The sequence below is a fragment of the Ailuropoda melanoleuca genome, chromosome 16 (assembly GCF_002007445.2).
Source record: "Ailuropoda melanoleuca isolate Jingjing chromosome 16, ASM200744v2, whole genome shotgun sequence".
Taxonomy (NCBI): domain Eukaryota; kingdom Metazoa; phylum Chordata; class Mammalia; order Carnivora; family Ursidae; genus Ailuropoda; species Ailuropoda melanoleuca.
This window is the reverse complement of record NC_048233.1, coordinates 76457582-76469463: the sequence shown is the minus strand read 5'-3', so window position 1 is coordinate 76469463 and position 11882 is coordinate 76457582. Positions and strand designations below refer to the sequence as shown.

Below are 11882 nucleotides of genomic sequence, written 5' to 3'. Positions count from 1 at the left end.
CTTCCCTTCCCTTCCCTTCCCTTCCCTTCCCTTCCCTTCCCTTCCCAGAGCCACCTCCTCAGCCCACCATCCCCATCATGGGCATCATTGCTGGCCTGGTTCTCCTTGTGGTCACTGGAGCTGTGGTGGCTGGAGCTACGATGTGGAGGAAGAAGCACGCAGGTAGAGAAGGGAGTGGGGGGGAATCTGAGTTTTCCTGTCCCACTGGAAGGTTTTAAGCCCTCAGTAGAGGCTTGTCCTGCCTTGTTAATGAGAAGTACCATCTATATACATGGGCTTGGCCACTCTGGAACCAATTGCTAGCCCTCACTCCTTAGTAAAGACTTGTGCAAATGAAGGACAAATTTTTCACTTTTATATTCTGGTGTTGGGGGACCTGATCCCCAGCAGCTGACCTCCAGTCCAGTGCCCCTACGTATCCTTTCTTTCTGTTTTCTAATACAGCCATGAGTCTTCAGTTAATAGTTCTGGAAACTTCATTTTAGAAGAGGACTCGGGTATTCCTCTGGATACCATAGTCCAGCCTTCTCCCTGGCCTCTGACATGATAGTTTCTTCCCACAGGTGGAAAAGGAGGGAGCTACTCACAGGCTGAAAGTAAGTATGTAGGGAGTGATCTCTGAGACCCTGGGATAGTGTAGATGGGACCCCATGGGGGAAATCAGCCGCCCCATAGCTCCTCCTTTAGTCTCATCTCTTGTGGGTTCTGACCGCATCCTGTTTTTTCTACCCCAGGCAGTGACAGTGCCTAGGGCTCTGAGGTGTCTCCCAAGACTCATAAAGGTGAGACCCTGGAGGGCCTGAAGTGGGGAGGGGTTGGGGCAGAGGAGACATGACTGGGTTATGAGGATTCTTTGAGTAGGACATTGTAAGCATGTGGTGGGCTGTGGAGATGTCAACGCACATGATTGACCTGAATTTGTTCATGATTATTTTCTTTCACAGTGTGAGCCAGCTGCCTTGTAGGGGACTGAGTGATGCAAGATTTGTTTACACTCTCACTTTTTTGACATCAAGAGCCCCAGACATCTCTATCTGCTAAAGGTGTCAGAATATGTATATGTTCCTATTAGCATAATATGAGGAGGTGGGGAGACTGGTCCAACCTTACCCTACGTGATACCCTCCATGACGCCTTCCCAAACGAATCTGTGTTCTCTTCCCTGACATGCTTTCCTGTTCCAGCATGGGGATGACTGGGTCATCCCCATCCCTGTGTTTACTTCATGTTTGCCCGAGAAGTAATATTTTACTTCTCTATTGAAAATCTGGATATGAATTTGTTTTTTCTATTCTTGTCATATAGGACTGGTGTGGTAATAAAGGAGAAGACTCCTAAAGTTGAGATAGGAAATCAATGGAAGCACTGAGAACCTTCCAGAATCTGCCAAATTGCTGTACAGTCTGTTGTAGGTAGAACAGGAGAGGCTGTGAGGAGCCAAGTGTGGACAGAACTGTGCCTGGTTAGTACTCGGTGCATTGTGGGCTTTAACATGGTCACTTCTCAGTTGAGTCATCTTTGCTATTCCCTAGTCCCATCAGTGGAACCTTGTCCCACCAGAACTTGTGATCACAGGGACTCAGACATCACCTGTCTCTAGGCCATGGGCATCAAGAGCTTCCTGTGACCAGGTCAGCCTAGGCTCTGGCTTGGATCAGGCCCTGAGCCCCCAAATTTGGGTGGGATTTTTTTTCTTTGTTTTTATAGAGAATTAGACCTATTCTTATTCTTGTGTATGAGTTTTGGTCTCATTTTCCTCTGGTGTTCCCGAGTCTGTGACAGTCATGGGAGTCCTATGGCCTCCCATTGTTCCCACAAAGCCCAGTGAGCCTCTGCACACAGAAGTCTCTGTGGTTTCACAGTATGAATTTTCAGACTCATTCATCTCTTCTCCTCCTTCTAGGTCTGTTCTGGATCATTCTTTCCATCTTTTCCTCATCTTTTTTAAAATGCAGATTCTGGAGTTAGAGAAAGGATCTGATCATTTCTCATCTTTATTTAATTTCAGTTAGGTTTTGTCTTCTCTGCTCACCTACCTGCCCCTCTGCCCATAGATCTAGTGATCCTAGACCTGGTTCCACTCCGAATTCATACAGTGGTAAAGCAGTGTCTGATTTGAATTCATGTCTGTCTGGAATATATGATCCATAAGCTTAGGTACAACTTTTCTGAAGAGCTATAATTGTTTCCTGTGCATGCAGGAGGTGTGGTTGTGCAATAGAGGCAATGGGGGCGGACAGGGGAGACCAGCACTGGGGAGAAAAGTGGTAGCTTCCACAAACAGCTGTGACCCGAGGCTCATCTGGAAGAGAGAGGGGCACTATACTGCTCATTCATTCAACTAGCAATTGTCAGATACAGGAGCATTACTTTAACATCTGGGACACCTCAGTGAACTAAAACGAGGCTCAATCTGCCCGCCTTGTGGGGCATATGTTCTGGCAGGAAGGGACAGACTGTATGCTAATGAATGAGGAAAGTGTGTATGTTAGAAGTTGGGAAGTGCCTGGAAGAAGAGGACCCAGAGTGTACCTGTGTGGAGACAAGGAAGATGGCTACTTTACTGTGGTGGTTACTGTATCACTGAGAAGGTGACCTCTGAGAGATCAGACGGACATGAAGGAATTATTTAAGAGGATGTCTGGGGGAAGTTCTTCCAGGTACAGGAACCTCTAGTGCACACGCACTAAGGCAGGAGCATGTCTTGTGTTCAAGGAAGGGTGAGGAGGCCACTGTGGCTGGAGCAGAGAGCAGTCAAAATGAGGTCAGATGTCTAGGCTTTAAGATTAGAAAGGTTTGGAGTTTTCTCTGTGTGAGTTATGGAGTCGCAAAACGGTTTTGAAAAGATGATCCACGTAGTACGACCTCTCCTTAGATGTATCTGTTTGCCTATAAGAGACTCTTAACTCTAGGAAACAAACTGAGGGTTGCTGGAGGGGAGGGGGGCAGGAGGTGGGGTAATTGGTGATGGGCATTAAGGGGGGCGCTTGATGTAATGAGCACTAGGTATTATATGCAACTAATGAATCACTGAATTCTACTCCTGGAACTAATAATACAGTATATGTTAAAGTGAATTTAAATAAAGAATCTTTAAAACAATAATATATTACATTTCATATATTTATTTTAAAATATGCTTTAATATTTATATTTATTTGCATAATTTATATATATATACATATTTTTAAAGATTTTATTTATTTATTTGACAGAGAGACAGCCAGCGAGAGAGGGAACACAAGCAGGGGAAGTGGGAGAGGAAGAAGCAGGCTACCAGCCAAGGAGCCTGATGCGGGGCTCGAACCCAGAATGCTGGGATCACACCCTGAGCCATAGGCAGATGCTTAATGACTGCGCCACCCGGGCGCCCCCATAATTTATATTTTTATATTACATGTTTATAAGATATATGTGTATGTGTGTGTATGTTTCCATATAAATATATACAGTTGCAATTAAAACACCTTGGGATCTGTTGTTTAAAACAAGGAGTGAGGAATCCTTGAGGGAATACTTTCAAAGAATAGGGATTCAGAAATATTTTCTAGTTTTATTGAGAAATAATTGACATATAACATATTGTAAATTGAAGTGTACAGCCTGTTTAATTTGATACATTTATATACTGCAAAATGATCACCACTGTAACGTTAGCTAACACCTGCATTGTGTTACATACTCGTGTGTGTGTGTGTGTGTGTGTGTGTGTGGTGGGAAAATTTAAGTTCTACTCTTTCAGCAATGAGAGTTTTTCTTTATGTTGAGCTGATAACCACTTCCTTAATCTGCCACCTGGCTTTACCCCTTGGGAGAGAATATATGTTTCTCTCACCATGTCTTGCATTTTCCTTCCTACAAAAAGCCATTTAAATGTGTATGTGAGGGGGAGGAATTAAGATGGCGGAGTACGGGGAACCTAAGTTTGTCCCGTTCCTCAAATACAACTAGATAGTCATCAAATCATTTTGAACACGCAAGAAATCAATTAGGGATCTGAGAAAACAAATGCTGCACTTCTAAGAAAAGTGACTACTGTTTGGAAGGTAGGTGTGGAGACTTGAATCCAGTGTGATAAAGCTGAGGTAGGGACCTCGCTTAACGAGGCTACTGCAAAGTGTTATAAGAAGTGGAAGGGAAGCAAGGACAAAAAATGAACTACTGGGACTTCATCAAGATAAAAAGCATCTGAAGAAAAAAAAAAGATAAAAAGCATCTGCAAGCAAAAGAAACAGTCAACAAAACCAAAAGACAACTGAGGGAATGAGAGAAGATATTTGCAAATGACATATCAGATAAAGGGCTAGTGTCCAAAATCTATAAAGAACTTATCAAACTCAACAACCAAGGAAAAATTATCCAATCAAGAAATGGCCAGAAGACATGAACAGACATTTCTCCAAAGAAGACATACAGATGGCCACCAAACACATGAAAAAACGTTCAACATCACTCACCATCAGGGAAATACAAATCAAAACCACAATGAGATACCACCTCAGAATGGCTAAAATTAACAAGTCAGGAAATGACAGATGTTGGTGAGGATGTGGAAAAAGGGGACCCCTCTTATTCTGTTGGTGGGACTGCAAGCTGGTGCAACCACTCTGGAAAACAATAAGGAGATTCCTCAAAAAGTTGAAAGTAGTGCTACCCTATGACCCAGCAACTGCACTATTGGGTATTTACCCCAAAGATACAAATGTAGTAATCTGAAGGGGCACCTGCATTCCAATGTTTATAGCAGCAATGTCCACAATAGCCAAACTATGGAAAGAGCCCAGATATCCATCGACAGATGAATGGATAAAGAGGGTGTGGTAGGTATATACAATGGAATATTAGGCAGCCATCAAAAAATGAAATCTTGATATTTGTAATGACATGGATGGAACTAGAGGGTATTATGCTAAGCAAAATAAATCAATCAGAGAAAGACAGTTATCATGTGACCTCACTGATACGTGGAATTTGAGAAACAAGGCAGAGGAACATAGGGGAAGAGAGGAAAAAAATGAAACAAGATGAATCCAGAGAGGGAGACAAACCATAAGAGACTCTTAATCTCAGGAAACAAACTGTGGGTTGCTGGAGTGGAGGGGGGTGGGAGGGATGGGGTGGCCGGTGATGGACATTGGGGAGGGTATGTGTTGTGGTGAGCACTAGGTATTGTGCAAGACTGATGAATCACAGACCTGTACCCCGAAACAAATAATACATTATATGTTATTAATTAATTAAAAACAACAACAACAACAACAAATGGAGTGCAAAATTAGAACTTTTAGAAGTGTGCTACAGTGGGGAATGTGCCTGGCTTAAAGGTGCTCAGGTGGTGAAGCAGGGCAGAATCCCAGACATGACAGCATGGTCTCAGGATCCCCAGTGTCCCAAGAAGAATGGGGCTGACTGAGTGTGGCAGGGTTCCCAGGCATAGGACAGGGGAAGCCATCATGAGAACAATGAGGCTAGGTGCTGGCATTCTGCTGTGCATTGCCATAAACTTCAAACTGTGGCACCTGGGACAAGTTTCCTGGGATGAGTCCAGCAAAAGGCAGAAGCATGAGAGATCCCACCCCTCCCCCAGGAGGAACAGCTTGTCTCCACCCTCGAGGAGTCCCTAAAACTTGGAGTACTGAAACTCACTCACATGCCTGAAATAAAAATGCTTGGTCGTAGGCCAGATGAACATAGAGTTCTGATGGAAACCAGGAAGATAAGTGATTGATTGCTTTTCTGTGAGGGTTCACTGGAAGGGCACCTGAATTTTTAGCTCCAGAGCGAGAGAGAGGGTGCAGCCATATTCACCCCACCAATCAGTGCTGAAAGGGTTCAGGGAGCAAAACAGTGCCATCTAGTGGAGTGCAGAGCTGCTTACACCAAGCCCTGCCTCCCTCTGCCTTGGAGAAGCATTTCCATTAGAGCAAGTCCACCTGAGAATCAGTGCAACAGATGCCTCCCCTGGAAGACCAGCACAAACAACTCGCTCACACCAAGTTTACTGATCACAGAGGCTGCAAAGCTTCAGCTCGGGGAAAACAGTATATAGCATTCTTTGTATTTTCATTTTTTAGTCTTCTAGTATTATTTTTTCAGTTATTTTCTTATTTTTTTCAATTCTTTTCTTTTTTAATTTTATTTTTATCTGTACCTTATAGATATTTATTTATTGTTTCCTGTCATAGTATTTCATTATATTGTTTTGCCTTCCTTCTTATTCTGGAGTCTAGTTTCTTTTAATAAGCAGACCAAAACACTCCCAGGATCTAGTTTTTTGTATGTTTTTTGTAGTTGTTATTGTTGTTATTGTTGGGTTTTTTCTTTCATTTTTTTCTTTTCTAGACAAAATGACAAGATGGAGGAACTCACCTCGAAAGAGAACAGGAGGCAGTACTGACTGCCAGGGATTTAATCGCTAAAGATATAAGAAAGATGTCTGAACTAGAATTTAAAACAATGATTATAAACACACTAGCTGAGCTAGAAAAAAGCACAGAACACACTAGAGAATCCCTTACCATAGAGATAAAAGAACTAAAATCTAGTCAGGCCAAAATTTAAAATGATATTACTGAGATACAGTCCCAAGTGGAGGCCATAAAAATTAGGATAAACGAACCAAAACAGTGAATCAGTGATATAGAAGATAAAATGATGGAAAACAAGGAAGATGAAAAGAAGAGGGAAAGAAAACAGATCATGAACATAGACATAGGGAGCACAGTGATTCCATAAAGCAAAGCAATATCCACACTATGGGAATCCCATAAGAAGAGGAGTGGGAAAAGGGGGCACAAGGTTTATATGAACATATTATAGCTGATAACTTCCCAATCAGGAGAAGGAAACAGGCATTTAAGTCCAAGAGGCACAGAGAACTCCCCTCAAAATCAATAAAAATAAGTCAACACCTTGACAGAATATACTGAAGCTTGGAAATTACAAAGATAAAGAAAAAATTGCGGAAACAGCTCAGGACAAGAGAGCCTTAACCTTCAAGGAAGGATAGATACATAAGGCTGCCAGTAGTCCTGTCCAAAAAGACCTGACAGGCCAGGAAGGAATGGCAGGATATTTTCAACACAGCTCAATCAGTGGAGAAGGTGGTGATTAGGTGCAAATATATAAATAAGCAGGACACAATGCTAAGACCACCACAGTGATGTGAGAGACACAGGTGGACACAGCTTTGTGTCTCCCCTCCATGCTACAGGTCCTCAGTGAGCATATGAAGACCAGCTAGGAGACCATCAAGAGGAAAATTTTCACAGGCAGATGAACCCACAGTTGACAACAACAAAGAGACCAAGTTGTGTCCATGCAGATGAGTTTCAGGCAAAGGTTTACATCATGCGCCATGGTCTATGACAGTGGAGCCACCACAGGCAGCCACACTGTGAAGAGGACCTGAATGGTTGGAAGGACAAAGCCTCTAGCACATGTCACCTGAAAGAGGAAGCCATATCCCTGTCACTTGTGATGATTTCATAATACAGGGCTTTGCAGATGGCCACACAGTTGCTCAGCAAAGACATCAGTCACACACTTCCTGAAAGAGATGGTTTTTCCTACAGCAACATTTTAGGAGTCATGGATGAAGAACCGCGGATATGTAGAAGGCACAAGTCACACAGGCAGAAAATGGAAGCAGTACCCAAGGTTATGAAAGATGAAATGAAAAGACCCACTCACGGATAACAGTTCTCAGTACTGGAAAGCTGTAAACTCTTCCTAAATTAGGGGCGTATGGATAGTTCAGTCAGTTAAGCATCTGCCTTCAGCTCAGGTTGTGATCCCAGGGTCCTGGGATGGAGCCCCACATCAGGTTCCCTGTTTAGTGGGGAGTCAGCTTCTCCCTCTCTGTCTGCCCCTCCCCGCTTTTTGTGCATTCTCTCTCTTTCAAAATAAGTAAATAAATAAAATCTTTAAAAAAACAAAACTCTTCTAAATTAATCCTCCTAATTTGAATCTCCTAAAAATAATATATGACTTCTTTTGTGACTAAACTATTCTAAATTTCTTTTAACTTATCACCTTATTTTAATGTTAAACTTATTTATCATATTTCAATGTAAAATTATTTACTTTAAACTTGTTTTTGAAATGTAATATGGAAGAATAGGCATAAATCTGAAAAGGAATAGTAATGAAGGATTGCTCATCTCATCACATATGTGATAACATGTATAAAACAGATGTGTTATATATAAGTTAAAATAAGTTTAAAATAGTTTAGTTACAAAACAAAAGTCGGTTATTATTTTTTTTCTAAAGATTTTATTTATTTATTTGTCAGAGACAGCCAGCGAGAGAGGGAACACAAGCAGGGGGAGTGGGAGAGGAAGAAGCAGGCTCCTAGCGGAGGAGCCATGTGGGGCTCGATCCCATAATGCTGGGATCACGCCCTGAGCTGAAGGCAGATGCTTAATGACTGCACCACCCAGGCACCCCGGTTATTATTTTTAAGAAGATTAATTTAGGAAGAGTTAAAGTTTTCCAGTACTGAGAACTGCTATCCATGATCAGGTCTTTTCATTCAACAAGTCATCTTTCATGACCTTTGGTACTGTTTCCAATTTCTGCCTGTGTGACTCATCCCTTCTAGATATCTGCTGTTCATCCATGACCCCTCAAATGCTGCTTGGCACTTTCGCTGAAGGAAAAACCATCTCTTTAAGGAAGTGTGTGGCTTAAGTCTTTGCTGAGCATCCATGTGGCCATCTGCAAACCTATGTGTAACACAAATATGTTATGTATGAAAACAATTACATTGTGTATCAATGGGGACATGAATAAAGAGATGAATGAAACAGAAGTGAGTCCTGATTTGTATCCAAATAAAAACAAGATTTTAGAATGTTAGAGTCAGGATTCAGATCAATGGCAAAAAGAAAAAATATGCAAATGTAAAAAAAAAAAAACAACCCTGATATTTAGAAAACCAACTATTCTTACATCCGTCTTCAACTCCTATATCAAAATGAATTTCAGATGGGTCAAAAGTTTTAATGTAAGACATACAACCTCAAAAATGCTTTAAAAATTAACTGCCAAAAAAATAGTTCAAGAATATTTTGGTATGAGTGAAGTGGGGAAAGTTTAAAATCAGGATAAAAACCCAAAACAAAATTAAATATTAAAATTTAAAAACATTTTTTGCATGCCAAAATCATTCTATAGACTATACAAAAGTTAAAAACACATCACAAGCCAGAAAGATAATTGTTACATACATAACAGTAAAGGGATCATTTCTTCAGAATGTAATCAATTATAAAAATTAGTATGAAGAAAGATCAACAATTGAATGAAATATGTAAAAGCATTAATAGATGATTCACAGAAAAAGAAATACAAATCATATTAAACATGAAAAGATAAACTCAATAATATGAAAAAGATTATATTTTAATCAGATTAGCTTATGCCATGAATATTTATCAGGTACAGATTGTTGAGAACGAGACACAAATACTTTCACAGACTGTGAGCAGTAGTTTAGTTACAACTACAGTTTCAAGGATGGCAGTTTAATAATAACTATGAATGCTGACATTTAACTATCTGATCATTGATTCAAATACATATATCAACAATTCTGCTCCTAGGAACTCATACTTGCACATGTTCAAAAACATATAATTATTGCAAAAAATTTTGTAGAAAAAGGTTAGTAATAATATGAACAAAAATGGATACATTTATTTTAGTAAATGTTTATAAGTGAGTATATGGACTACAAGAAAAACTAAGAGATCTGCATGGACTGGTATGGAACATCTTCAAAATGTTGCAAGAGATTTCACTTATATGTGGAATTTAAAAAACAACAACAACAACAATCAAACAAAAACCAAAAATGGGCTCATACATACAGCGAACAAACTGGTGGTTGCCAGAGCAGAGGGGGATGAAGGGACAGGCAAAATAGGTGAAGGGGATGAAAGGCACAAAGTTTCAGTGATAAAATAAATATGTCACAAGAATGAAAAGGACAGTATAGGAAACACAGTCAAAAGCAATGTAGCAACTTTGTATGGTAACACATCAAACCATACTTATCATGATGAGCATCTCATAATGTACATGATTTCTGACTCACTATATTATATACCTGAAACTAATGTAATGTTGTATAATAACTATACTTTTATTAAAAATTAAAAATTAATGTTGTATAATAACTATACTTTTATTAAAAATTAAAAATATACTTTTATTAAAAATTAAAAATAAAAATAAAAGTTTATTTAAAAAAAGAAGTTGCATAATAAAGGCAAACATGTCAATACACAGAGAAAAATTCACATAGATATATTTAAATCCAAGTGCATTTGTAAAGTTGTTCCCTCATGAGTCTTAAACAGATTAAGTGACTAATGCTGGGGAAGAGGAGTAGAGACCATGCTGAGAGAAAAGTAGGTAATTTATTCAACATGTTATCCAATTGTGTAAGATTTGCTCTTTTACTCTTTATTATTATCCATCACACTTCAATTTTTCTTATAGAAACACTTATTATATCTAAGGCAACAGAAATTTAATAAAGAAGATAGTCTAACCATCATTAAATATTATAAAGAGTATAACAAAAAGAATTACTGTAATGACAAGAATCTAATGAAAAATAATGTCTCAGAAAAAAAATTTAAAACATAACTTAATTAAAACTTACTGTAATCATATGAAAATTTCCTCACTAAATCATTACCCATTGTTGACTCCTTGAGATTAAGGCATTACACCTTTCTAAATAAAGTGATCTACAAGAAACTGTAGACCTTACATTCTAGCAAGAAGGGAAATGTTATTATAGCACAGTCATCTTGCTCATTCTCTAATTATCTTATCCTCTTGACATAAAGAGTGTCAGAATCATATTAAGAAGACTTCTGCATATTTAGAAAATGGGATCTAATGTAAAATAATTCTCTTCATGGTGAATAAAACACTTATCTACTAAGAGATATGACATTTCTTCCCCAGAGCTTCTTCATAGCATTTGTCATTTCAGAATTTCTCAGGGTGTAGATCAGTGGGTTCAGCATGGGGGTTATGACTGTATAAAAGACACTCAATGATTTGTCAATAGGGAAGGTCTTAGCAGGTCTTGCATACATGAAAATACATGGAACAAAGAAGAAGACCACCACAGTGATGTGGGAACCACAGGTCTGGAGTGCTTTCCGCCTCCCTTCTGGACTAAGGTTCTTTAGAGAGTGCAAGATAAAACCATAAGAGATGAGCAAGAACACAAACACAATAGTGCAGATCATTCCCCCATTGGCCAACACTAACAGGCCAATGACATACGTGTCAGTACAGATGAGTTTCAGTAAGGGGTACATGTCACAGAAAAAATGATCAATGACATTGGGGCCACAGAATGGGAGTCTATAAATAGTGCTAACTTGAATTACTGAATGCAGAAAACCTCCAACCCAGGACACTACCAGCAGCATAACATACACCCACTGCCTCATGATCACCAAATAATGCAAGGGCTTGCAAATGGCCACATAGCGGTCATAGGCCATCGCCAGCAGAAGAAATATTTCTGTTCCACCAAAAAGGTGCTCTGTAAACAGTTGGGTCATACAAGATTGGAAGGATATGGTATTTTTCCCAAACAACAAGTCTGAAATCAATCTGGGGGAAATGGAAGATGAATAAATGACATCCATAAATGATAAGTTAGCAAGAAACAAGTACATGGGCGAGCCCAAGGTCTTACTGACAGTTACAGTCACCACAATGAGCAAGTTGCCCACCACAGTCAAAATATAGAATAGTAAGAACATAACAAAAAGGACCTTCTGTTCCTTTGGATCCTGGGTGAGGCCCAAGAGGACAAAGTAAGTCACATTGTTTTGTGATTCCAT

General features: G+C 39.6%; 1 protein-coding gene and 1 long non-coding RNA gene across 2 annotated transcripts; one reads left to right on the top strand and one right to left on the bottom strand.

Moving 5' to 3' along the window:
* Window positions 1-6: 6 nt before the first annotated feature.
* On the top strand, window positions 7-1433 carry LOC117796706. Its single transcript, XR_004621351.1, has 4 exons — window positions 7-162; window positions 564-596; window positions 735-782; window positions 945-1433. It is a non-coding gene; the product is annotated as an uncharacterized LOC117796706 (long non-coding RNA).
* Window positions 1434-10952: 9519 nt separating this feature from the next.
* Window positions 10953-11882, bottom strand: LOC100484407 (olfactory receptor 4A47-like). The gene has a single exon (XM_034645874.1). It carries the CDS (start codon window positions 11880-11882, stop codon window positions 10953-10955), a length of 930 nt encoding a protein of 309 aa, XP_034501765.1.

What these genes read in the sequence shown, in the direction of transcription:
- LOC100484407 (XM_034645874.1), bottom strand. Translation starts at nt 11,882, where the DNA reads ATGGAATCACAAAACAATGTGACTTACTTTGTCCTCTTGGGCCTCACC.